At 44.7% G+C, this 27,375-nt stretch overlaps 1 protein-coding gene across 7 annotated transcripts in view; it reads left to right on the forward strand.

The window, feature by feature from the left end:
* AOX1 (aldehyde oxidase 1) overlaps window positions 1–15,063 on the forward strand; it is a 67,939-nt gene extending 52,876 nt beyond the window's left edge. For 2 of the 7 annotated variants that reach the window (XM_014460869.2, XM_023759070.1), the window contains exons 27-35: window positions 3,741–3,836; window positions 5,923–6,051; window positions 6,708–6,782; window positions 8,658–8,710; window positions 9,954–10,068; window positions 11,599–11,664; window positions 12,668–12,856; window positions 13,311–13,478; window positions 14,505–15,063. In XM_014460869.2, coding sequence (XP_014316355.1) covers window positions 3,741–3,836; window positions 5,923–6,051; window positions 6,708–6,782; window positions 8,658–8,710; window positions 9,954–10,068; window positions 11,599–11,664; window positions 12,668–12,856; window positions 13,311–13,478; window positions 14,505–14,555 — 942 coding nt within the window. In that variant the 3' untranslated portion in view covers window positions 14,556–15,063. Of the gene's footprint in view, window positions 1–3,740; window positions 3,837–5,922; window positions 6,052–6,707; window positions 6,783–8,657; window positions 8,711–9,856; window positions 10,069–11,598; window positions 11,665–12,667; window positions 12,857–13,310; window positions 13,479–14,504 lie in introns of those variants that run through there. The other 5 variants (NM_001287018.1, XM_023759075.1, XR_002830784.1 and 2 more) reach the window with 5 other exon arrangements.
* The last annotated feature ends 12,312 nt before the right edge of the window (window positions 15,064–27,375 follow it).

Raw genomic sequence — 27,375 nt, forward strand, 5'->3', positions numbered from 1 at the left:
GTTCACCTGCCCATCCAGATTCAGCTTCGGTGTAATCATTAGAACATTTCATGCAGTTTTGATTGTAGCTGGATTCGCCCAGAGGAGGAATGTGACATGACAAGGGGTGATCTTATTACAGCCGAACCATCTCTTGTCTGTTTGTGATGACAAAAACCAACACAGAGTCGTTTAGTCATCTGCACCCCATTTACCCAGATGAGGGGGACAGTCAAGACGCTGGGGTTGAGGAATAAAGACAAAAACAAGGTTATTCAAAAGAAAGGAAAGGGGGAAAGTGCCACTAGAAAAGGAGTAGTGAGCAGGGAGTCTTGGTACACAGTTTTGGGGAAACTGATTCGCCGGTAGCTGGCAGCCAGTCTGGACTGCTGTCCTGGTGCAGGCTGGCTGGGGTCCCAGGACAACAGCCGCCTCGTTTGTGGGTTGTAGAAAGATCTGTGGGCTGTAGGCTGTGGTAGGCATGGCAGCTGTCTCTGCTTAATGGCTGCCATCACTTAACATCTGGCCTCTGGTGGACCAGGTCTGTCTCATTTTCCTCATCAGGAATTTCTCAAAAAATCAGATTTAAAAAATAATGAGGATGGCTAAGCTCCCACTACGTTTATAAGTTCTTTTAGCTTTTATCACGTTCAACCCTCAGATCAACCTATAAGATTTGTAGCCTTATCTCGGGGATGAGAAATGGAGGCTCCAGAGCTTAAACGACTTGTGTGAGTCCCACAGCTGCTGAGAGGAGGGCTCGGAGCCAGAAGCAGGGCGTTCTCAGCCTTTTCGTGGAAACTGAGGTGGGATTCAGCTCAGCAGGGAAGAAACCAGACAGCAGCCACCAGTACAACTTCATTCTCAAAGGCCACTGAGAAGCCGGCCCAGCCACCAGGCCTTTCCCCACCCGCCGGAAACTAACCAGCGCCCATGTTTAAAACATCAGCTTAGGGCTGACTCACAGCATCGGGAGCAGCCAAGCTGCTTCCCCGTGCCAGATGCTGAAAGGCTACTCTGACGCCAACCAAGCAGGAGGGAACTAGAAGTGATGTTCGAGCCCCTTCTGTGTGTAAGGCCCGAGGCTGAATGATTCGTAATTTCCCACTTGACTGAGCCCCTGTCTGTTGGGTAGGTGTGATTGTATTTTATAAACTGCGTCCATCGAGGTTCGCTCTCTGGCCCAAGGACATGCAGTCAGTGAGTGACAGAGCAGGGATCGGACTTCAGGACTGGGGGAGGGGGGGCACAGGGATGCCTTTATCATTCCACGCCGCCTCCCTGAGCAGAAGTCGCCCTGTGCTCCCCACAGCGGAGGGGCCAAGCACACCTCACCTGCATCATATTTCATTCCTAACCGTGAACACGGAAGGACACACGGTAGCTAAGTAACCTCTGTCTTCCCAGTGTCCTGGGATGGAGTCTGGCGCAGAGTAGGAACGCACATGTTTGAATGGCTCAGACATTTGGGGATCTGTGGGACCAAAGCAAGCATCTCACCAACACTGGCAGTCACTGCTCAAAGATTTAAATGTCACCGACGCAGTCCCCAGTTCATCCCGCAGAGCCGTCTGTTCTAGCTCTCCAGTTGTGCCGATTGCGTGGGTGAAGCTCCGTGGAATTATCTTTTGTGGGGCTCACAGTGAACTATCCAGTGGTGCCATTTCACGGAACCAAATGTGACATTTGAAACGGCTCCAGGAGACTGCAGCAGCACATGGAACCAGGAACTTGGCAGCCCCTGATAGGAATGCTGCCCTGGGCCCGTGGGCAGAGCACCGCTGCCAGCAGGCCACACAGTGTGAGAGAGGTGCCACCCGCTGCCATTGTCCCTCAGCCTCAGGCGCCAGCTGTGAACTTCATTCGCCACATCTGACATGCCAGCGGAGCCAAGGACACCAAACACGGAGCCCACAAGCTCAAGAAGCAGAGAAAATGGCCGTGCTGTTTCAAATTCACTTATCAAATCTTTATCGAGCGCTCGCTGGGCATGAGAGGCTGTGCTGCATTCCAAGGGATGCCCCAGGTTCTTCTTTCAGGGGCTCACGTTCTAGCAGAGCACAGGGAGGTGCCATAGAAGGGAGCCTGGAGCAGCCACTGCCGCAGCACCAGCTGGCATCCCATGCACGCCCCCAGGGCAGCCAGCTCTGGGCTCTCTGTAGAGGAAGCCACGCCTTGTCTTTATTATTTTGAGAATAAATGGCCAGGAGCAGAAGACAGTGTTTCCAGGAACGGTGTGTCAACAGACAGTACAGCACACTCTGCTGCATCTTCCCAAGGCCCTGGGCTGGTTATTATGGCACCATGCCTTCCCGAAGGCTCTGAAATTCTCCCCTGGGCTGGGAAGATATGTGCCTTTGTCCTCAGAGAAAGGGTAGCCCGGGTCCCTATTTCCCCATGCTTCTCTAGTTTGCACTGGGACCAGGTGACTAGAGTGTCTTATTTGGAATAGTAGAGGCTTCTGCTTGCCATTTGCTGGAGTAATTCGGGCCTTTGGGCACCAATAAAGAGGCAGTTCTCCACGTGTGGCCTGTGGCTGGCAGGTGGCTACGGAAGCCCTCCTGGGACAGAGAATGGGCCCAGGAACGCAGTCCTTTCCTTGGGATGTATCTGGTGATTGACATGTGAGTCCGTCGACTTTGGTTTAGGACTGGGGTTGTTTAGAAGTCATCTCAGTGAGCCATAAAGCCTTACTCAGATTTTAGCTTTATTAGATGGAAATTAGCTTGTTACAGAATTTTCTGAAGGCCCGCCTTTACAAATCCTAGATAACTGTGCCACTCTGACCGAAGCTTAGAGGCTAAGACACCCGGCCGATAGAGCTCTGCGTGACCCCGGCAGCTGCAGCCCACACCAGTGGAGCCGCTGCACGGGGTGCCTCGCAGGCCTTGCTGAAGCACAGCGCTAGGGGCCTTTCTTAAAACCGTGCGCGTTAATATTGCTCTTACACTGGAGACGCAGCCTGAGAATGCTGCCCTGTTTTCTGCAGTTTCCTGTGCTGTCTCCATACTCCCTGGTTTAGCACGAGCGGACTTGCAAGACGGCATATTCTAGTTAATTGTAAAACATGTTTAGCTTAGAGTTGGGATGTTTCCGATTGCAGCCGCCTTTAATTCTGTGAACAGTTTGGTTCCTTCTGGATCGCTGCGGGGAGCTGTACAGCTAGATAAGATCACTTCCAGGTTCCCTTTCAACTGAAGCTCCGAAATGCTGTGCCAAGACGAGTTAGAGTGGGCTTAGCTCACTTTGCAGTGAGAAAATTATCTGTTTCATCTTAGTTGGATTTTCATGTTTGCTTTTCTATAGCAACCTACAACTGTGGGACTATGTGTTCACATAAGTAATTCTTCTCCCTCTTCCTCTATCTACATTTAACTTTGCTTGTTAAAACTGACAACCCCTCCCCCAAACCTATATCGTCGCCCCACCCATGTTGGGGGATCCTTAAAAGGTACCAGCCAGTAACCTCAAATGTCCCACTGAGGATATAGTAGCTCAAAGAGCAGGGTCCTGCCCCAGACTCGAAGCTACCCAGCAACACTCTGACCTCTCATGGGTGACCATGGGGGGCCCCAGCGTTGCCCTGGCTTTGCTCAGTGCTCTCAGGGTGACGCGAAAAGTGTCCAGGAAAAGTGTCTATGTATATTTTGGCCGGTGATGGAAGGGAAGGGATCATTTCCAAGGAAAATGTTTTCATTGACAAGACATATGATAATATCAGTCAAAAGATCATGGAAGCTGTTTGTATCTTTTTTGCTTAGGCTGCTGCCCTGGTTCACATTTATCTAGACGGGTCTGTGCTGGTGACTCACGGAGGAATTGAAATGGGGCAGGGGGTCCACACGAAAATGATTCAGGTAAGGACGCAGATCACTGGGTGAAGTGGGGTGTGCCTGAGAGAGAAACCGCGGGTGCACCTTCTCGGTTCCAAAGTCAAAAGGAGAGGGGACTTTAGCTTTGTCCACTTCCGCGATGAAGTTACAAGCAGAAACTGGGTTAACCATCCAGTTTGTAACAGACCCTCTTGCAAGGAGGTGGCAGAAGAGTCTTGAGTTGTCTCATTGCTGAACAAGGCTCTGTGGTAATTGGCTGCTTTCCTTTGGACATAAGAACAAGTGAGTTGTCTTTTTTAAACCTTTGCTGGAAAAATAGAAAGATGCGTAAATTCTGATGTGCTGCGCTATTTCTGGCTTTTTCATAGTAAGGACTCTTAAAAAACAGATAATATAAATCACATGTGATATTTCTAATCAAACTTTACCAGTTTTCTCATGGCTCCTTTACTTTAGATTAATTTTAAGGTACTGTTTCTATTTTGCTAATCAAACCAGTAATAACAGAGGTTGTAAGACATTTGTAAGAGGCAAATAATTCTTTTTTAGAAGATCCTACACAATTCCATCATTTAGCAATAATTATTGTTTTTGAGCTCTTTCCCATCTTGATTTTTTTTAAAATATATTTTTCATTGATTTCAGAAAAGAAGGGAAAGGGAGAGAGAGAAACATTAATGAGGAGAGAAAATAATTGATCGGCTGCTTCCTGCACACCCCACACTGGGGCTACAGCCCACAACCTGGACATGTACCCCGACCGGGAATTGAACTGTGACCTCCTGGTTCATAGGTCGACGCTCAACCACTGAGTCACGCCGGCTGGGCTTGACTTTTCTCTTTTTCCAAAAATTGCCAACATGCTGTGTATAGGCTTTTGTACCCTGGCTTTTCACCTGTCCTTCCACAGAGTGAGCCCTGCTTCCTGGCATTAGAAGCCTTTGCCCTCACGACTTGTAATGGTTGCACGAGGTTATCTATATAATTTATTGAACCTTCCCTGATGGGTGAACATTTCCGTGAATATTTTTACATAAGCCTGTGATCAAGTCAGTGACTGTTTTCTTAGAATAGATTCTCAGAAATGGAATTACTGGTCACAGAGTGTGCCTTAAATCATTGGGCACATATTACTAACTTGTTTTCCAGAATGTAGCCATCTCATTACACCACTAACCAACGTTATATGCTATGGGCTGTTTTAAAATTGTAGATAAATTGATAGGTGAATGATTGTACCTCATTATTGCTTTAATTTGCATTTTTTTCTGAATAGAGAAATGTTGACTATACATTTTCTCTCATATAATCAGTCACTTGAGAATTGTCTGGTCATATCTTTGCCCATTTGGGAGGTGAGACTTTGGTGTTTTCTTCAATGGGCCACCAGACCTTTATGTCTGAACTGATGCATTTCATGTAGACGATCTTCTGAAAGTCAGTGGTATAGCAGGACTCCCTATGACCATGGCCTTGTCACAGCTATGAGCAAATTCTATTCAGCTATCCTGCTTGCAGGAAAGAGGAGAATTTTGAATGCGCTGCAGTTAGTAATATGATTTTGCCTCTGAGCACTAGAAACAAAGGAAGAACACAGCGGCCAGTTAAGTCCTGTGCAGGCCAGGACTGTGCATGGTCTGCTTTGAGATGGTGTTGGTGCTGCTGCTTTAACGAGGCCACTGTTCCTTCTCAGAAGTGCTCTCTCCTGCAGCCTCTCCGGGAATGTGGGGAGGGCATCGCCACTCTGAGAAGGTCGGCTCTCCTACAGTTTTACAGAGTGCAGCATCGAAGAGGCCTCAACGGTGTTGATTTCATGATGACAAAGACATAAAGCACTTCTTCCTCCCACGGCCTTGCTTCCTCTTCCTGACGCCATTGCACATAAGACAGTCAGAGACGAAGAACATGTGCACAGGACTTGGGGTCCAGACTAGCCACGGGTTTTTATTCGGAGGAACTTTGTGCGGCTGGAAGAATTTGTGCTTCTGCCCACCGGTCCCCAGTGGGCGAATCAGGGCTTCGCGCCGGTGCTACCTGTGAGCACGTGCATGAGCCTGTGACTCACCAAAGTATCTGGAGAAAAACAAAACAACTCTCTTCTAAAATCCAGGTGGCCAGTCGTGAGTTAAGGATGCCACTGTCCAATGTCCACCTGCGTGGGACAAGCACAGAAACCGTCCCCAATGCGAACGTCTCCGGGGGCTCCGTGGTGGCGGATCTCAACGGGCTGGCAGTAAAGGTGAGGCCATTGCTGTGCCATCCAGATCATTAGCTACATCAGGACCAACACTCGGATGGCAATCGGAAGATGTTGGGAATGAATCCAGCTCTTATCCCCTCCCCACACCCTCTCGGTGGAAAGTCCTTCCCCGGCTCAGTGGTGCAGCACCAGGCCCTCTGAGCTGGAAATGCCACCTCTTCTCCTCGCTCACTCCTGACATCTCACTGGTGTTAGGTCATTTCCATTCTACGCAAAAACGTCTCTGTGGAGACATCTCTACCGCCCTGATTTGCTAACACGGCTGCTGGGTTCAGACCACAGCCCCTGCCCCGGCCACTGCGGGCTCTTTCTGCGCCCCAGTTACATTGCCTTCCACCTGGTTTCATGCTGCCACAGAGTAAACCTGACCAGGCTGTGCTTAAAAACAGTGGTGGGTGGTTCGCCAGCAGTTTTTCTGTGAAGTCCTGACTTCGAGTGGCTCCCAGCCTAGGCTGTCACCCGTCAGCCCTCCCCCGGGAGACCTGTCACATCACCTCTTACAAGATGGGTCTCTTCCTTCTCTGTGTTCCTTGGGCCTCTTAAACAAGCCTGTGTAAGGGCACATGTCATGTGGTGTTGGTATTGGTGTTTGCGTGGAATTATGATTATAATTTTAACTAAAAAATAATCCCTAGGACGCTTGCCAAACTCTCCTCAAGCGCCTGGAACCCATCATCAGCAAGAATCCTCGAGGCACTTGGAAGGACTGGGTGAGAATCACTTTGTGTTTTATGTTATAATGAAAGAGGGGGGAGTGAAAGGGTTATGTATGAACTGAATATCAGTAGAAAGAGCATTTTAAGAGGTGCTGTAGTTACGTAGGGTAAACAGAGGCCCTTGGGCTCTTGGCATGGGGAAATCATATCACAGGATGATGGAAGCACTTACATCTGAGAAAATCCTCTATCAGAGAAAAAGATGGTTTTTGTCTAGAACTCTTTTAAAATGCTTTAATATATTTATTATTTTTATTTTAAATATCTTTACTGGGGTATAATTGACCTACAATAAACTGCACACATTTAAAGTGTACAACTTGATAAGTTTTGATATATGTGTACATATATGTAACTATCACCACAGTTAAGAGAGTGAACATACCCATCACCCCCAAAAGATGGGCAGTGTTCGTTTGTGCTCCATTCTCACTTATCCCTTCCTCCCATGCCCGCCCCACCATCCCCAAACATATTGATCTGCTTTTTGTCACTAGAGATCAATTTGCTTTGCCTACAGTTTTATAAAAATGAAATCATATAGTATAAACTTTTTTTACAACATAATGATTTGACATTTATATAACTTACAAAGTGATTATCCTGATAAATTTAGTACTCATCTGACACCACACATAGTGATTACAATATTACTGATGGTACTTCCTATCAGAACTCCTACTTTAAGCAAGAATTAAGGTGTTTTCTAGATAATAGCTATAAATCTGTTTGTTCTCCTTCTTTGGGTTCCACTGTTCCTACAATGGGAAGAAAACACTTCCCAGTTCTCCTTCTATAAAACTAAAAACCATGTGAACACTTATTTAGAAATACGAAAGCAAGCCATTGGCTATATATTCAACCAATAGTTGAAATGGAATGGAAATATTTAACTGTTTCCTTTGATCTACGTGTGATGTAGTTGGAAGAGAAAACACTCATTCAACCAGCAAATTTTTCAGAGTAATAGGTTCTAAAGCACCAGATGACATGGAATGGATATCAATAAAGGCTGGGAGCGTGTGCCATGATGACGGCTCTAGCATGCCACATTAGAAGCATTGGTCTGGAGGAAATAACGTTTGGGAAGTCTTACTTAGAAATGGTTTCTTCTATTCCATAGAGTTAGGACTCGCTCTATAATTCATATTTATGGGAGCACTCAGTCCCTTTGGGGAATATTTATTCTGCCCTCTTGCCTGTGCTGCCTGGGCCCGGGAGGCTGAGGAGTCTGGTTGGAGAAACGCCATCGCACTGCGGTGAGATGCAGGGCAAGGGGCTCAGTCCTCCACCACTGGGCAGTGCTGCCATTCAGCCCACTTTCTGCTGTACGGTTGCACTTCTCCTATTTTCTTTCTCAGACTTGGGGACTTGGACCTAACCCCCATTTTTCCATCTATTAGTCATCTGTGTGCGCTGCAAAGTCAGGAGAACGTTTGCTTCAAATGGTACAATTTAGCACAAGATTACCTCTCTCCTATGACTGTTACGGATATATGATGTTAAAGTGAAACATGCAACCACCCACTGTTTCCTGAAATGTTTCGTGTTAACAGGCTTAGTCTTTACAGATGACTGAGCGAGAGTCTTTATGAGCAGAATATGTGCTGCCCAGCACAGTCCAGGCTGTCCGTGTAGCATGCCGTGGCATCACTGATGACAGTGACATACATTGAACAGGTGCTGGGACCACAACCAGTGAACCACACATACCAGCGGAGGTGGAGGATGTCGACAGGAATAAATTAATGTTGGTTCTTCCTAGTTGTGACCCCTGTGAGCTTTATGTAGCATACTGCAGTTAAAATGGAAGTTTCCAGTGATTCTGATTGAAACACCCGTATTGTGTCCCGACCCCCTCTTTCACAGGCGCAGGCGGCTTTCGACGAAAGCATCAGCCTCTCGGCCACCGGGTACTTCAGGTAACCCGTCCTTTCTGTCTCGGCTCTGGGAAGCGGCAGGGGCATCTGGAGGAAGCATTTCGCTTCTGCTTGCAGCTGTGGCACCAACTGTACCTTCTAGTGGCCCACTGTAATCAAAAACATTTAGCTGCCACTTAATCCAAATGTCCAGAAAGGTTGTTGTTGGGGGAAATAGGTCCACAAATAAAATGGGCCTATTATGAATCGATGGTTCGGATCCTACTGGGTAGTTCTAGAGGGTTCTCTGGGGCTAGTAAAGGGCACTGACAGGAACCTACAGCAGTGGCTGACCTTTTGTTGAAAACTCAGTATATTCCTTAAGTTCAAAAACAAAGGTGGAAAAAAATGCAATAAAATCCATAATAAGATAAACAGCATTAACACTTTCCAGCTTGGCAAAAGATCAGAAATGTGACAATAACTATGTGTTATCAAGATGTGGAAAAAGTGGAACTCACGTGCTTTGGAAAACAATTTATCTGATTATTCAAATGGAGAGTGGAAGCCATCAGAGAGCAGGCTGACCTGATATGGGCACCTTGCCAGTTGTCCTGGGAGTCCCAGGCACTGTCTGGCTATGGAGAACAAGTACTGGAAGCATTTTTAATGGCCACCTCCAGGTTGGGGAAGCAAGAGAAAAGGGTAGGGAGTCCTTGAAAGCTGCTGGCTCTTCTCTTTTACCAGACATTCACTTGGTGTCCTTAAAGATGGGTTGATGGTGAACATGCATGTGGTGTCCTAGAAGATGGGTGGAAGGGGACATGCATTTGGTGTCCTTAAAGATGAGTTGATGGTGGGGGATTGGAGTATTCTCAAAGCAAGAGAGAGATAGCCTAGGTGCCTTATCCCTCACACAGGAGGCTAAATCCTGGGGCCAGAAAGACAAATAAACAGGTCAGTGTGAACCTTTGAAGTAGTGTGTTGTGTAAGAAGCAGGTGGAATTCCCCAATCTGATGACAGTAGGATTATCTGAGCCGATATTAGCTCAAAGCAATGGGGTAGATAACCATACAGTCAGCAGTTAACTTCCAGGCTTGTGGAGTCATTGGTAGGGAACAACTGGATGTTTTTATCAGGCAAAACCAATTTAATTAGGAGGAAGTAAATACTGATTTATGCAACATATTTATTGCATGTATGTGCAGGCACATCATTGCACATGTCTACTCATCTGGTTTGCAGGACATACAAATCGAGCTCAGCTCTAATAACAACACTCCTCAAGCATTCTCTTTCCTCCAGGGGTTACGAGTCAAACATGAACTGGGAGACAGGCGAAGGCCATCCCTTCGAATACTTTGTTTACGGAGCCGCCTGTTCCGAGGTTGAAATAGACTGCCTGACAGGTGCTCATAAGGTCAGTACCGATGGGGAGGGTCTCCAGGCTGCACGCTGGATGCACCTCAACCCCACATACCCCTCTACTGAGCACCGCGGAAGCACCAGGAATTTGGCCTAGAGACAATTCTCTGTATTATCAGAGGAAAATAGAAGCCCAGCAGTTACCTTGGTGCTATGATTGCTCCCATGGAAAACAACCAGTGGCCTCTCTTCTTTACTTCCCTGGCCCTTTAATGGAATAAGGAAAGAAGCCACTTCAAGGAAGAAACACAGCCTACAGGGGGCTTCCATGTAGACTGTGGGGACAACTGGCAATGGTGACCACTTTGGTGAAATGCCATCATATGGGTGCCAAGTCATAAGCACCCATACTCTGCTAACAAGACAGAAGCCACAGTCTTTTATAGCCTGATATTGGGGTGACATACGATTACTTCTGCCATATCCTATTGGTCACATAAACCAATCCTGGTAAAATGTCGGAAGGAACCACAAGAAGGCTTCATCCTTATGATACCAAGGTGTGGGGGTCATTTAGGGCCATCTTGAAGGCTGGCAGCCACAACCTAAAGCCACTCTCTCCAGCCCTGTAAGTCCTGTAACTCCACAGCTTTGAAAGTAAAAGCTTCACTCGCATGGCAGACTTGAGAGCACCTCCCCTCCCCTCCGATGGGGGCCACTGGTCTCATGGACGGCCAGCCTTACTGCCTGATGTCAAAGAGAACTTTACACTTCATTGTGTCTTTAAATAAGAGAGACGAGGGCCTGATGTTTTATTATAGTGGAACATTCCAGATCACTGATTTTCATAAGAAAAATGTCAGATGAAAGTCCCTCTTCAAAGAAGGACACTCTTGGGTTTCCTTCGTCCCATTAATAGTTATGAGTAGAATCTGTTTGCCATCGCCATTATGGAACCACTATGTCCCATCAGAGGCGGTGCAGGCTCGCCGGAGAGCCCAGGTCTGCCAGCAGCCCGGCTCCTCCTTGGTAGGTTACTGGAGAATTTTTAGTCACCAAGTTTCAATGTTAGATTTACTGTCTCTTCAGCTCTAAAAATGAAAAATCTAGAATAGCAGATAATCACTGAAAGACTTTTTTTGCTGATGCACCCTGAGTTCTGTGATTCGGGAAACAGCAAGCAGCCAGTTGGGTGTTGGGTTGTATAGTCACCACAAAGTTTCGCAATGAGGACCACGAGGGCCATAGAGGTTTTCTGTTTTCTGTGTCGTGTCTCATGTCATGCACTGGATTGAACTCAGTATGTTACATCACCCAGCTGGAATCAAAGCCAAGTCAATATTTTCCTCTCCTGTTGTTTCCAATAAAAATATTCAGTGTTTAAGCGGGTGGAGAGTATTTGTAGAACTCGGAAATTCATACATAATACACGTGGTAACATACAATGTTGCCTCTTTCTTCTGAAGTATAATGTGGCCCAAAGAAAGGTTCTATAGCCACGCCACCCTGACAGGACTATCTCAGCATTCCCTCCCTGTGCTGTGTTCGTCACAGTAAACATTCTAACTTTTTTTTTAATGACTAGAACATCAGGACAGACATCGTCATGGATGTTGGCTGCAGTATAAATCCAGCCCTTGACATAGGCCAGGTATGTGTGGGATTGACTTGCCTCACTTCCTGTGTGTAAAAGCCAAGGCTGCTATGGGGTCTTCAGGGGAAACATCCCACCTAACTTATTCCTCATCTCCCTTTTTTACCCCGGAGTCAGAATCTTTCTATTCAGACCAGCCACACAACTCATCTCTTACTGTTTAAAAAGGGAAGGAAACAAAGGAGTTTTAGTTCATGTTTGAAGAAACGTGCAGCCTGGGACTGGGCAGCTTGAACGAGGGAGGGCTAAGCTTGGAGGGGACAGAACGAGCCCCACATTGGGGGTGGAGGTAAAGGAGGGTGCTCAGTGCTGAGCCTCGGCCTGCAACAGGCTTGAGCTTCGAGGAGTTTGGAGCTGGGCCGGGATAACAAATGTCACATAACTGCAGCAGTAGTGACGGAGAGGCAGCCTATGTTGCCCCCAGATGTTTTTTATTTAAATTTACAGTAACTGACAAGACTGAAAAATCACAAGCTGTTTTCCATCAATATTGAAATGTCTGGCGCATCTAAGAGCTTGAAGAACACAGTTCAAACCCTTGATGGTACAAGTGGGGAAACTGAGTCCAGGGGTGTGAGGCTGGCCAGCTTGTGAGCAAGAATGTTAGGAGGGGTGATTTGGTCCCAGAGGCCCGAGAGCCTTTCCTACTGGGCTGGGACCTGTGGACATGTCAGTCAGAGTTTCATCTGGAAGAAAACACGAGAGTTGAACCTCCAGGCTTCCTGAGGCCTCTTCCAGGGCCCTTGACAGGCAAACGTCAGGCTGAGATTTGAACTCAAGGCCTTTGACATTGAACTTAGGGCTCATAAGGTGTTTAAAAGGCTTTTAGGCAAACTTTTATGTAAACTTCATAGACGTTTTCCAAGACATACTGAATACCCCCTCTTGCACTGTATTTTAAAAATTCAGACAAACAGCATGAAGTTGAAATGCTACTGTTGACTGCATTTTCTCATACATGGAAATTCTACTTTTTATTTTATTTTATTTTTTGCCTCAGATCGAAGGTGCATTTATTCAAGGCATGGGACTCTACACAATCGAGGAACTGAATTATTCTCCTCAGGGTGTCCTGTACACTCGCGGTCCAGACCAATACAAAATCCCCACCATCTGTGACATCCCCACAGAGTTTCACGTTTCCTTTTTGCCTCCATCTCAAGACTCAAATACCCTGTATTCATCTAAGGTAAGTTATCCTCCATGAATAAATGCATGCTGATGAGATACTCGTGCAGGGAGGGAAGGGCTGCATTCATCTTTTGGTTATTTGTAGTTCTTACCGAGAAAAAAGGCCTTATTAAGCATTTTAATTATAAAATAATTTAACATAATTCTTTTTAAATACTCCAAATCTTGGAGCCTAACGCAAACTACTGTTGTCATCAGGTTGCATCTGAATTTTCACTTTGTGATCATCATCTTCATGCCCATATCTCCTTTCTCCATTTGGGATCATTTCCTTAGACTGGAATCCTAAGAATGGGAATATTAGGATTATATAGTAAATTGCTTTTTTTTTTAAGGAAAAAGTTACAGATTTAATATTTTATACATGCACACATGTACTATAGACAGAGAGAAAGAGAGAGAGAGAGAGAGAGAGAGAGAGAGAGAGAGAGAGAGAGAGAGAATCCTTGCAGGGCCTGGGAGAGTCTGGCGTATTCCTGGGCTGCTCAGTGTTCTTCGCCATCCATGACGCGGTGAGTGCAGCGCGACAGGAGAGAGGCCTGCGTGGACCGTTGAAGCTCAATAGCCCTCTGACCCCAGAGAAGATTCGAATGGCCTGTGAAGATAAGTTCACAAAAATGGTATGCTCTGCTCATCAAATTCTGAATTTTTGTCCCCTGTCCTGTGGTTGAGTGTTATTAGCCCACCATGGCGGTTTTCCGTGGAAGAAAAGGTGACAAGAATCCCAAGGGCACTTGAACAGGAGAAGAGCAGCATGGCCTTGAAGTGCATTTTCCAACAGCCTGGCCCTGTTACTGGGAAGGGGACCCAGCCCTGAGCGGGACTGCCTGGGGCCAGCTGCTGGTGTGTGGATTCTTGAGTTCGTGCAGGAAAGATTTCATAGCATGAGTCCTGAGGCTCAGTTCTGCACTTCTTGAAAAAAAGGAGGTTTCCTTTTTATCATCAGTTATGTTCCTCCCTTCTTTTGTTTTTTCCCAGGACACATTGGTCCAGGATAGAAGTTTAGGCGCTGTGCCCTGAGCCTCAGAACCCAGGCCAAGACTATGGGCCACTCCAGCAGCCAGTCTATCTCAGTCCACCCCACCCAGGCAACTGGGCATGTACAATCTGAGTTGCACACACTCAACGGGCCCTTTCCCAGCCCCCAGTAGCAGGAATCCTGCCTACATCCACACCCCTGCTGAGCAAACATCTGAGCTCTCCTTGGTCATTTTCAGTGATGGGATTTTTAATTGTGGGAGGAATTCCCAGTGACCTCTCTGACTATAAACACGTTATTCCTTGTTTATCCCTATATTGATGGGAGAGCCCCCATATCTCTGCACATGCTGGCTCTTTGTGGCACCCCTTACTGGTACAGCTCTTCCTGACCCCATGAGTCACCTCTTCTCTCTGGAGAAACACAGACTGATTCCACTTTTCATTTGTCCCTCTTCAAAATGGGATGAAAACTCCCGTAGCTGCTCTATCCCCCCGACCCTGAGTCCTCTCCTGGATTCCTCCACATTTCTCACACTGCCATTGCCAGACCTCTCAGTGTCCTGGTCGCCCTCGGGTGGTCTTTATCCTATTTTATATGCTGCTGTATTTCACCTGTCACAAACGTTTTCCAAATGCAAACGTGCACATTTGTCCTTTTATTCTAGATTCCAAGAGACAAACCGGGATCCTATGTTCCTTGGAATATACCCATATGATCAAGTACAGAATGTGGGAGAAAATCGGGTGATTCTTCCAATATAGCAATCTACCCAGTTTCTATGCTCTAGGATGCTCGGTCTGAAAGACAAATCACCGTTCAGAAGTCATTTCACAGAGTATTGCTTTTATATGATGCCGACTTTAAACGTTCCATTTAGATTTTGATAGATATGCTTAAGCAATTTAGAAATCATATTTTAAATGGTGTAAACACTAGCTGGCTTCCTCTAAGATATTCCCCATCACTCTGCCCCTTAAGCCTTCCAGCTGAATGGAATAGAAGGTGATGACTTGTATGTAATTCACATCTGGCTTGTATGCAACCGAAATTATACTGTCTAGTGAAAGGAAGTTTTCTAAATGATTTTATTAGTAGTATACACTGTAAAGGATATTCACTTTTTACTTTATACGCTTTGTATGTTTTAGTTTCTAAAAATATGCTTTAGTTTTGTCATTTAAAGCAAATTAATAAACAGACCCATTTAACACCTAGAAACAGCACCGGAATGCATTACGTCTCCATGGTTTAGTTCCATTTCATTGACTAAAGGTCTTTGTTGCTGACTGCAGGAAATTTTATTCCAGGGGCTCCCCTCAGGGCAGGGAGAAGTGTGCATTGTGTAAGAATGAGGTTGAGATTGAAATTTCAAATTGGTTGAAGGGAGGAGGAAACTGGAGTTAGCAGAGGAAGGTGGGGACATGAAAGGATTGAGAGCATAGAGGCAGGATGTGACTGGAGGAACACACTCAGAGAACAAGCCAAAATCACCCCCCACCTGGGGGGCTGCCTCAACCAGCTGTCCCTCCTCCTGGGAGATCTCAGCTAGTCTCTCAGGTGGACACAGCAACAGTGCTTTCTATAGGACAACTGTCGGCCAATTGTTATAGCATAACATGTAGTCTAAGAAGTCAAATGAAGTTGTTTTCTTTGTGAATGGAAGAATGGTAAATTTTCCACATTGTTATTTCTACATTTATGTAGAGAAAAAAACACAGAAGAAAGTAGGTGTTCAAGTGACCAGTGTGTGAGCTGGGGATTTGCTCTGATTGTGATAAACCCGTATCAATTTGTATTTATAGTTCTCTGGGGGAAAAGAGAGAGAGAAGAAAGACCGAGAATGAGAGAGCAAGAGAACGGATACAGGAGAGAGAATCTACTCGTGAAAGGTATTAGGATTCCTCATGGAAAGCACTTGGTTATGTTGAGCCTTCAGACTACATTTTGTAATTGCGTTTGTATTCATCTAAGTGTTAGGCATCACCTTCTCCTTATTATGATTTTATTCATCTCTCTCTTCTCCCCCATTCCCTTCCTCCCCTCTGTCTCCTTGAACCACTACCGACACCACACACAAACACACATGAGTATAAAACCTTCAGGTTATTTGCAAATAATTATAAAATTTTGACCAGCAAGAATAGAAGGGAAATCATACCGGAAAGCTAGGAATACATTTCATAGTTAGTTTACATTTTTATATGTTGCTCCTTTAAGCAGAGATTCTTAAATTATTTAACAGAATGGACAAAATAATTTTCTGGTCCTACCTTTGTTTTGAGTTCATGAATGGAATGTGCTCCCTGCTTTTCACTGTCCTTGAACCTGCACCTGAAGGGCAACCCTGTATCAGTGTTTTCAGCTCCACAACCAAGGGGAAGAGTTAGTTACGGTTGAAACCGAGCCCACGCCCCCACCAGGCTGTGCAAAGAAATGGAAGCTCCACGTATATAATGTACCCAAGATCACTCAGCATTAGAAAGACCCTGCTTTTCATCTGTCTGCTCCCCAGGTTGCATTCTTTCCTCTGTGACATGTGTCCTCTCCTAAGGAGGTAGCGAGTCTTCTAGAATCCTTTCACTAACAGGAAGAGGGGTGGGTGGTGCCAGTGTGTTCCTGTGGGTGCTGAAATAATGCCATTTACCTACGGCTGCCAACGTCTTGTTTTCTTAACTTTGCAAATATGAGTCAAGAACAAAGAACATGTTTTGCAGGTAGCGGTGAGAATTAAAACTCTTTTATTCAACTGTGTGAACTCAAGATTTTTTAAGTTTATAACTATTCAATATTTCACAACCTTTTATGATTTACCCAAAACCAGTGCTGTATTAGAATATAAATTCTTGCTGATTTATCTTCTGAAACAAAGCCAAACATTTGTCCTGCTGAAATAAAACAAAATGCAATACAGTATTACATCATTTTATAATTGCAAAGAGTGATGTTTGATCAACTCAGGCAAACAAGATCAGCAAACATATCTTCAATGACTCTTAGCTATTCATAAAGAACGGGCTACAGGAAAACTGCCTCAATCGATAGGATCATTTCCTCTGCACAAATCATTGAGAAGAATTCAGGCCTTGAAATATATTTATTATTCTACCTGCAGGAAAACTATATCCTTTTGTTTGTTTAGGAAAGCAAAGCAAATAATAAACTCTGGAAACTTTGCAATCTTTCTGGCATTTGCACAACTTTTTTCTCTGTCACACTTCATTGCAAAGATTTTGATTTAGCTCCTGTGCACAAAGACATGAAAAGGGGACAATTCACATTTATCTTGGTTCCTATAATAAAATGAGAAAAGCAAGGCTGCATTGTCTGTGTTTGGTCTGTGTAATGGGCATGCTGCTAATTCTAGCCAGAAAAAAATACTTTTGTGATGTGGCTATTTTGGTGTGTTATGTAACAGTCTTTAATCAAGACTGTCTATGTTGAATATTCCCCATACTAAGTTATAAACACTTTTTGGGTAAGGATTGTGTCTTGTTCTAAAAATACCTCCACACCAGAGGAATTGGTGTGCCATAAAGGTTGCTGGCAGACCACTGGGCCAGAGCCCAAAGCCCTTGGCCGGGGGGGGGGGGGGGGGGGGCGCCGGGGGGTGGAGGCAGTAACATCATAGGCCTATGTGTCCTTTTGCCCCATGAAGCCTCTCACACCATCAGATGCACGCAGCTGGGCATGTTAGACTCAGGATTGAGTTTGTATAGGATTTTTTAACTCATGGACTAAAGATGCACAGGTTAAAAATGTCCCAAAGTGAAGGAAACTACTGCTAACGCTCCTCATTAGAACGGGAAAAGAGAAGTAGAAAAGCTGGAGCTTTCTTGGTGGACAGAAGACTTTTCAATAAATCCCTACAATTCAAATCCTCTCCCTCCCCTCCCTCCCTCTCAAGTGGTAGCAGCATGAGGGAGAGAACAAAGTAAAAGCAGGTGATCTCATTGTGGTCTTGGTTGAATCTAAGCTGTGCCCTTCAATTCAAGCCCTGGATCAACTGTGAGCACTTCCTCTCCCAAATACCTCAATGCATTCTCTTCCCAGAAAGCTTCCCTTGGCATCGTCAATGGGAACCAATCACAGCACTTCCCATTGAGACCTGACAGGCCTGTGCTCCCTTTAGCTGCACCAATCAGAAGCCTCCATTCATTTCTGAGAGCTTCCTACCCCTCAGTTTTCAGGCCGGGTCCTCTGTGTTCTTTGCTTTTAGGAAAGGATTGCTGAAGGCTGCATCTCCCAGTGCAGGTCCTGCATCCCAGGTGTGGTGATGAGCATCTACACTCTCCTAGGAAACCAGAGAGCAGTTCATGCGAAGCTTGGGTGGTGAGTCTTGAACCTCTTACACTGTGGAGTGAGGATTGTCTTTAACAAGAGGAGAGGGATACTTGAATATTTCCCTCCAAGGAATTAAGCCAAAGGGCTTGACAAACATTGATTTGTGGATCTTTCTGGTCTATGCCAGCAGTGTTGGCAAGTATTATCCAACCCTATGTAGTGGGAGGGGAAACTGAGGCAGCCACCCAGAAAACAAAGTGAATTTTCCATATGACTGTTACATTCTTGGCACCACGCAATTGTTTGTAATCATCATAGTGAAAACGTATGTGGGGGTAGCAGATGCTTATGGAAACCGTCATTGCGTGGGTGTCTTGATGCAATTGCAATGCTATTGGAATGATGTTTGGAAATATTAGGACTTTAAAACATCTTTTAATTATGTACTTAGCCAAAAGAAGCAATGACCTTTTGGTTTGTTTATATTTTTCGTTGTGGCTGTTGCTGCTACAGTACTATTAATGCTCATGAAATCATAGACTCTTAGAAATGGGGGGAAAGTCACTTATGACTCATACATTTGCAGTCATTTGAAACGCCTTAAGACTTTTAAAGTGATGTTTTCCCTTCTTGTCCTTTTAGAAAATTTTAACTTCATACTAAATTTTACAATGGATTCTATCCTTTCAAGATACTGTTTAACTTTTATTCTATTATTTGAAAATCTGATTAAACATTGCCTTCTTTCTGTAGGTCATTGATTAAAATGTTGAGTAGAATAAGCCAAGTGGAGAACTATGAGCAAATGAATCAATACCATTAACATCAAGCTGTTGTTCAGTCAAGCACCAGCTCTTCTGTGGTATCAGACTTTTATCTTCTCCATTCCCTTCACAGAGGGAGTACAGACACTGTCAAGTGCCTTGTGAAATCCCCGCCTACTGTACCATTGACACTGATTAGTGTCTCAGTACAGAAATCTTTTCTCAAAAAGAAAAGGGGGTTGGTTTTCTTGAGTACCCAGACTCCTCTTAGGGACCAGTGCTCTAGGCCCTCTCATCAATAATTGATTCTAGAATAGATCCAGAAAGTTGCCTGAGAACAGAGTTGACCTCATCTGAGTCCATCTTTTTGAAAATTGGGATCAGTGGTTGCCTGTCTTCAGTATTCTAGCACGGCTCTGGTTTTCTGCGATGTCTCAAAAAGATGACTGATCATGGCTTCACGATCTCATCTACAAATTATTTCAAGGTCATGGGACATAATGCACCACGATCAATCTGACCACGTGAACAAATCTAAAAAGGCTAAAATGTTCTCTTAGAAATCTCCCAGTATCTTGGCCTTCAGGTCTTTCTGGTGTTTTTAGTTTACTGAGCACACCTTTAGTGAGAAATATGGAAGCAAAAATTAGGATAAGATGGTTCTGCCTTCTCTCTGGCCTTTGTTAGTATTACTCTACGGCCACTGAGCAGTATATTTGTTCTCTTTCTGATACATCTTATGGTTATAGTATTTTCCACAAAATACATCTCTCTCCGGTGCTTTAGCCAACTTGACACTGCTCCGTGCGCCACGTCTGCCTTCAACAGTTTGTTGCATTGCTTCCATCATTTGTTCATATCCTTTATCTTTGCTGATCAGAGAGCAATCTACTTACAGCGCCCCAACTCCTTATTTCTTCTGTATTTATATTTACATTCTCCAAATTTCATTTCTGTGCACCTTTTTACAGTTTCTGGGAAGTGGGGGAGGGTCAATTATTGCTCTGTGCTTTCTGAAATTGGCTGTTCATAAGACTAAAGCCCTAAATTTAAAAAAAAAATCCAGCATTTTCCTCCTTTTGTTGTTATGAATTTAAAGTTGTTCTCCCCAAACATTCCATGACTTCCATATCGCAGACTTTGCGGGTAGCTTGACAGCCATTCCCCTCATTTATTCGTCTCACTTGTGAGCCATGCAGGAACTTTTAAGCCCCTGTTCTTTAGAATCTCTCAAGCCTAGGTAACCAAAGCATCCCTTCCCAGCTATGTCCTTTCCTGTTCCAGGTTTGTAATTAGCTTTAGGGAAGCCCCATCCATACCTGTTGTGGGACCAAGTGACCTGTGTTGTTGAAACCCCCATAGACACTAAATGTTGGTTAAACTGGTAGGGTGGGAATGGCCGTATGAAGACATCCCATATTGAGGCTGCAGAGGATGCTGTAAGTGGTGTTCAGAGGAACACTGGATTCAAGAGCCAGAAATAGAAGTCTCAGCATTTTGCCAAAAACTGAGGAGCTAAAGGCAGATATCAAAAGCCAAGTAAGGCCAAGGATCAAAGGTCAGGTAAAAAAAAAAAAAAGCACAAACACAGACACAGTAATTGAGAAAAGGAGTGAATCTGGACAGTTACCTTCAGCAAGCACCGTGGCGCATGGTGTGATGTATGAGAGAGTCATGGGTAAACTTCTGTTTGTTTCTCTTTAAGCTTTCACTCAAATGGCCTCTACCCCCTTCTTTCCTGCGAGGTTCCTGGACTTCCACTCAAGTTTATATTTTAGGCTCATATGGTCTCTGCCTCCTTTGTTAGTTTGCTCTTCAGCATTGTCAGATGTGAGACCCCTTAGTGGGTCTCATCCCTTTGGGTTTTGGTGGTCTCTATTAGATAATAGTAGCATCACTGCACCAAAATTGCAAGTCCTCTTTATCACCCACAGTCTGTGCTTTAATATCTAGGCATTGCCATAACAGCCAACTGTTGCTATGTACAAGGCACTATATACTGTGGTAGGTACTCTGTACCAATTGTGCAGATGACGAAACTGAAGTACAGAGTGATTAGGTTACTGCCTAAGATCACATCACTAGCAAGTGGAAGAGTCAGGATTTGAACCCAGATCATCTGTTGCAGAACCCATGTTCTTAGCCATCTTGGCTGAATCTGTTTATTTTCTTGAGATCACGTACATTGTTATTTTTCTTAGAGAATTATCAGGACCTCTTTTATTATTATCACACACACACACACACACACACACACACACAATTGTCTTTCATTGCATATTTTGGAGTATTATCCATGTAAGAGTCAGTCTTCTAATTTACTTATTCATTTCTCAAGTTCATTCCTGAGCCCTGCTATAAGTGTTAGTTGAGTGTCAGTGTGTTATGAGCATTATGACTATGGTTCTTACCCTTAGGGCAAATCAGTCCAAACCAGGGGTTCTAATTTAGGGCCAATTAATGCCTGGAAGGGGACCACAAATATTTACATGTGATTTTGAGTGTATACTCAGAATTGTCAGTTCTCAAAGAGTTTATGACTCCTTCTTATAAAGCTGAGAATCACTGGCCTGAAGAGACACAGAAATAATTATAACAGAGTGACATTCTGAACAGATCAAGGAGCCATGCCCCCAAGCATCCTCTCTCACCCTTCTTGAGAGATAATCCCTCTGTGTCAGTCCTTCCAATGTTATGAGATTTTTTTAATACCGTGTAATGATTGTCAAGAACTGTAAAGAGTCTGAGATTCACCCTAGTTACAAGCAAACATGTTAGCCTGACACAATTTGATGGATGCTAACAGAAGACATAAGACACTTGGGTCAGATACAAAAAAAAATTATTGTTTACAGCAATAACGTGGCTAGTGTGATAGAATTTATGGCAGCTTCTCGAGCCCCAGTTCCCACGAGGCTATGAGCAGAGAGCCAGTAGACACCTGGATGTGTAATGGGTTGTGCGGCAGGAGAGGCAGCCTAAGATCAGGGAACTCGAATCTTCTATAATGGGTGGTAAGCCTCCCCTTTGACATTATCTTTATTATATTCGACAGTAAAAATTCTTGATCATTCTTCCACAGGGTGGCACTGTCTTCATCTTCCAAGGCTGGTCTCTATACCAACATCCTTGACAAGATGTTCTGGAACTAGAGCAGTCAGTGGCTCTGCTCATAAGATGCGCTCATCTTCGGCTCGTGGCTTGTTCCTCCTGTAGGGTTTCCTCTGTCCTTTGTCCTTTCTCTGCCCTGACTTCTTGTTCTGCACCCTTCCCCAGAGTGCACCCCAGAAATGTTCTCTAAATGTCTTCTCAAGGCACCGGCTCAATCTAGAAAAGCGACTGGATTTTGTCTATGATTCTTTTTTGGAGGAGAAAGGAGAGAGACATGCTAAGGGCAGAAGGGTCCTGTGGGTTGAGACACTGTATGTATGTCAACCTGGGTTCTGTACGCGGCCGTGCTGAGTACAGGCCCACTGTGGAGAGTAGGGGAAGTCGCAGTCCTGGGAATATGAAACCACTGACAGCTGCTGAGCCAGCAACTTCGGGATTAAACAGCAAAGCCTCACACCCATTATGTGCAATTGGTTTTCAAGGCAAGCCCAATATTGTGCGGTACAGACTCAGAGGTTTACTGCTTTGCCCATCTCAATGAGGGTAAGCAGATATTTTTCTCAGAAATACAGACAGGTAGCACCTTAATGGCTTCTTTGAAGGTGAAGGTTACAGAACAGCATATTCTAAGTGAAAATGGATTGGGTCATCTTCCTAACCTCGAGCTTTGCGGTAGGGAAATTCAGAGAAGAGACTATTTCTCACACTGTCATTTCAGCAGCACATTTGCGGAGTCGCCGCCAAAGTGAAACATTTTGTGAAACAAATGCCTATGTCCTCTCTGAATGTGATTCCATCTTTGATCAGTACTAATGGTCTATGGGGAAGCGAGGGGAAGCCATTTCCATCTCTCATGTTGTGTGGAATCAATAGCTTCTAAGCAATCTGTAACACCCATAGAGCATTGCTTTCAGACTCTCTTCTTCACACTGTGTCCAATAACCACCCCCCAAATAAAACCTATGGCAAGTAGGTAAGAAAGAATATATGGAGTCATTGATTCCAAAAAAGACAATCTTTTTCCCGCAAAGATATGACTTATGAACTGCTGAAGTTATATACCCAGAGAGGTTTGGATCCCTAAATTATTAAAAAGAATGTGGAAAAGTGAGAAAGAGTTTAGATGATTTTGAAAGGGGGTGTGCAAGGAAATATGTCTAAAAGAAAGATTAAAGAATGGAGACTAGAGAGCTTTGTAAATAAAGTTGACATGAATAATCCATGTAAAACATTTGTTTTGGTACCTAGCAGTTATAAATATTAGTATTACTATTTACCTGAGCTGGAGAAGTAAGACAAATTGCAATAAGATTTACTTATTTATTTGTTCATTCACTTTTAAATGCATTCATTATTTATTCGAAAACATGTGTTTTATAGAATCTAGGTACCTTCCGTTGTCACCTATAATTCATTTTCAGTTTACTCATGAGTTTAAAGGCTATGTAATCAGCTAGAACACCTGGTCAAATAAGCACTGAGAAAAGGCCTGAGCCAGATTCCCAGACTGTGATGAACGGGGCTGGGGGGCGGTGTCAGAGATTCAACAGGAGGGAGAATCCTCCCAGGGAGCCAATCCCCGGGGTCTCAGGGACAGCCGGGTGGGTATTGCTCTAACTCAGGAGGCTTCAGGGCCTCCAGGGCTCCCAGGCCTTTCAGTCCTCACTGGGCAGCCTGCTCTCTACTCCTCTCTCTGGAGGGTTGTTTGGGGGATTAAGTGCCTTAATGAATGGGAAGCACTGGATTCTGGTGGACAATCAGGAAACTGTAGTTGTGGTTAATGATTAGAGGCCATGCAAAGCTGTGTTTTACAAGCACAGCCTCCACTATCAGAGTGCATGTCTTCAGATTCTGACTCTGCTCTTCTTTAGCTATATAATTTGATAAATTACTTAACTTTTCTAAGCTTCTGTTTCCTTATCTGTAAAAGAATACTATGATCATGAGGATTAAATTAGGTCATGTTTATAGAGTAGAAAACATCAGGCCACGCATACACTGAGTGCTCAATAAAACCTCTACTGCAGTTAACACAGCCACTGCCCCTGGTGCTGCCACTGCTGCCTTCGGTATTAATATTACTAGAGGCTCAGTGTACGAATTTGTGCACCACTGGGGTCCCTCGGCCTGGCCTGCAGGATCGGGCCGAAACCAGCTCTCTGACATCCCCCGAGGAGTCCTGGATTGTGAGAGGGCACAGGCCAGGCTGAGGGACCCCACCAGTGCACCATCGGGGCGGGGAGGGACCAAGGGAGGGCTCCAGGGTGTGTCCGGCCCATCTCGCTCAGTCCCGATTAGCCAGACCCCAGCAGCAAGCTAACCTACTGATCAGAGCATCTGCCCCCTGGTGGTCAGTGCACGTTATAGTGAGCAGTTGAGCGGCCTTAGCATATCATTCACATATTATGCTTTGATTGGTTGAACAGTCAACCAGATGACCAGACACTTAGCATATTAGGCTTTTATTATATAGGATTATTATCCTTTTTATTACCTCTCATGGCATTTTACAACTCCAGAATTCCCTAATTTTGCCATCCTATACTCTCCCCTAGAGTCCATCTTGTTGCCAAATGAATAGGGCAGGGAAATGTTGCTTGGATCAAGAAGAAAACAAGCCTGACTTCCAAACTAGTGCAAGTCTTCCCTTTCTCTCCTCTCTTATCTGCAGCTTTTCATATTTGGTCTCAGTGCATCCTGTTGATTATCCTGATGGACCTGACCAACAGAGTTGGGACCCAGAGCAGAGTCGCAGTGACCTGAGGCCTAAGACAGAGTTGGGAGTAGACCCCTGCAAACCACATTTGATGCTTCTGACATCAGCAGAAATATAACCAAGAATGAGCTCTAGGGTGGCAGTTTGAATACATAAAAAATAATGTTGCAGAAGATCTAATTAAGTGCTCAATCTAACCATTACTCGTTCTTCAGCCATAGTTATCCCTGCACCTCCTCCCTGCAGAGTGCTGACTAATCAAGTTTAGTTCGTGTTAGAACTGGAGACTCAGTGGTGAATCTCCCTGGAACTGTAACAGCCAAGAGATAGAGTTGGATTCCGCAGTTCTTTTGGCCAGCTCTGTCTTAGCCATTTTTTATTTGATCTGAGATCTGCTTTCTTGTAATTCTCATATATATGGGCTAATACTGGGCAAGTCTGTGCCTCATCAATGAGACAGCCTTTCTCACAGGTGCAGCCAGCTCTCATCCCCACTCACCCTCCTTTCTAACTAAGTTATTCTCATGAGCGTTCTTCACTTCATGTCTTACTCATTCCCGAGGTTCCAGGTAAGCTCTCCATCAATGATGCCCTAACCTTTTCTACTTCTGCTCTCTCTTGACACTTTCTTCCTTCGCACACCTGATCCTGAGTCCACTGTAACCCCACTCTTACTCCACTGAACCAGTCTCTCTCCTGACTTCCATATGTATGGTATTGGTAGCACCACCTTTTGTTTTTCCTCCCCCATAACCAGGGCCTGAGAATTGTAACATGCACCAGCCCTCATGCTCATTGACTGCTTTTCCTCTGCACTCACACTGCGCTGGTCCAGTCCGTCTATTTTCCACACTGAGATGTTGGCAACAAGGTCTTTTTCCTCTAACACCTCCCCATACAACCCAACCATGGCAGGGTTCCCCAATTTCCCAGAAGGCAGCAACCAAGATGGGAGACCTAATGGTGCCTCAAATCTGTCTTTCTCACTGTACTAGGTTAAGGGTTTTGAGTGGTTGGGATGCATGTATGTGGAAATGCTGGCAGAGTGAGTTTTAATTGGAGGACATTGGAACTTGGGCATTTATGGTAAGGGGTGTCAGCACTGAATCTTCCTGGACAACAGACCCTTCACTTCTGGTTATGTTCCAGTCCTTTAGTTGGGGGAGGGGGGGAGGTTTTGTTTGTGTGTGTGTGTGTGTGTGAGTGTGTGTGTGTGTGTGTGTGTGACTTTGGTTCCATTCCAGGAACAACTGGAGGTCAAAGTTCTGTCCTCTGCATATGCGGGGGCTGTATGACATCCCGTTTTGGTCTGTTGTCTCCAAGGAGTAACACAGTATCTCATTAAACAGGACAGGTCCATTTTGAGCTGATTCTGTGGTTACACAACGTGAAATGATTTATTGGAAATTTCACCGAAAGTTCCGCCCTTTGAATGGCTCCCACAAAGAACAAAATAGTGTTCCATATAATATTTTTACAAGGGCATCATAAAATTTAATTTCAAACAAATTAAACAATTCAGTTTCCTTGAGAAATGGTTCTCTTATTTATTATTAACCAGCAGAAGTTGCTTAAACCATGCTTTTCCCAGATGCATGAGCCATTTCGGGCTGAGAGGACTCTGGGCAGGGAGCCTGGTGACCCCAGGTCCACGGTCTTGTTTACATTAACTATCTGTATCATCATGACCAGGTCACTTCCCCTCTTTGGGCCTTATTATTTTCTTCTATAAAACAAGATCATTCCCTGCACCGGAAGTCACCGGTTCGATTCCAAGTCAGAACAACATGCCCAGGTTGCAGGCTAAATCCCCAGTGGGGGGGCGTGCAGAAGTCAGCCAATCAATGTTCCTCTTTCTCCTTCTCTCTTCCTCTCTCTCTAAAATCAATAAAAACATAATAAAAACAAAAAACAAAACCAGTGGTTCTCAGATTTACTCATGTGAAGAAGCAATGAGAAGTCAATAATCAGAGATACCATATTCTTTGGGGAACACTATAGAATAGTGGCAAATTTCGTTAAAATGGAAGAAAGAGGAACAATATGACTACGTTATATGATCCCTGCACGAGGTTAAAAATGGGAGCACAGAAGTCCATGAAAAAAAGAGAGAAAGGTCACCCAATTAAGCATAGTCAACTATTTGCAAATTATCCTCATAAATATGTACTTACTACTTGTTCATTCCATCTTAGGGTCGGCCATCACTTGTGCCACTAGTTTTAGACAAATGGATGAGAGGAAAACTTTAATGAAATACTGCCCATTAACTACTTCTGCTAGGGAGAAAAGCCCAATTTTCAATTGTGGAACCCCTGTGAAACCCCTCAACCTTGCTTGAGAAACAACAATGGTCTGTGAGAGGGAGGTCCCCACTGGCTCTTAAAAGTCTCACATTCTATGCTTTTACCATATTTCTGTGGTTCAGGAAAACAGCCAGCCTTACCTCACAGAAATATGGCCTTAGAGCCAAAAGGACTTCTGGTCAAATCCCTAATTTGCAGATAAAGTCAGGCCTAGAGAGGTTCTGAATTTTCCTAAATTCACCTGGCTTCTCAGTGACCAGACTGGGCTTAGAACCTGGGCTTCTTGCTCCCTGGTGTACTAACTCAGTGTTTTTCTGCTCTGTAATCTTGCCCTACAATAAATAGCAGACACACCCC

This window comes from Myotis lucifugus, unplaced genomic scaffold (genome assembly GCF_000147115.1).
Source record: "Myotis lucifugus unplaced genomic scaffold, Myoluc2.0 scaffold_3, whole genome shotgun sequence".
NCBI lineage: Eukaryota > Metazoa > Chordata > Mammalia > Chiroptera > Vespertilionidae > Myotis > Myotis lucifugus.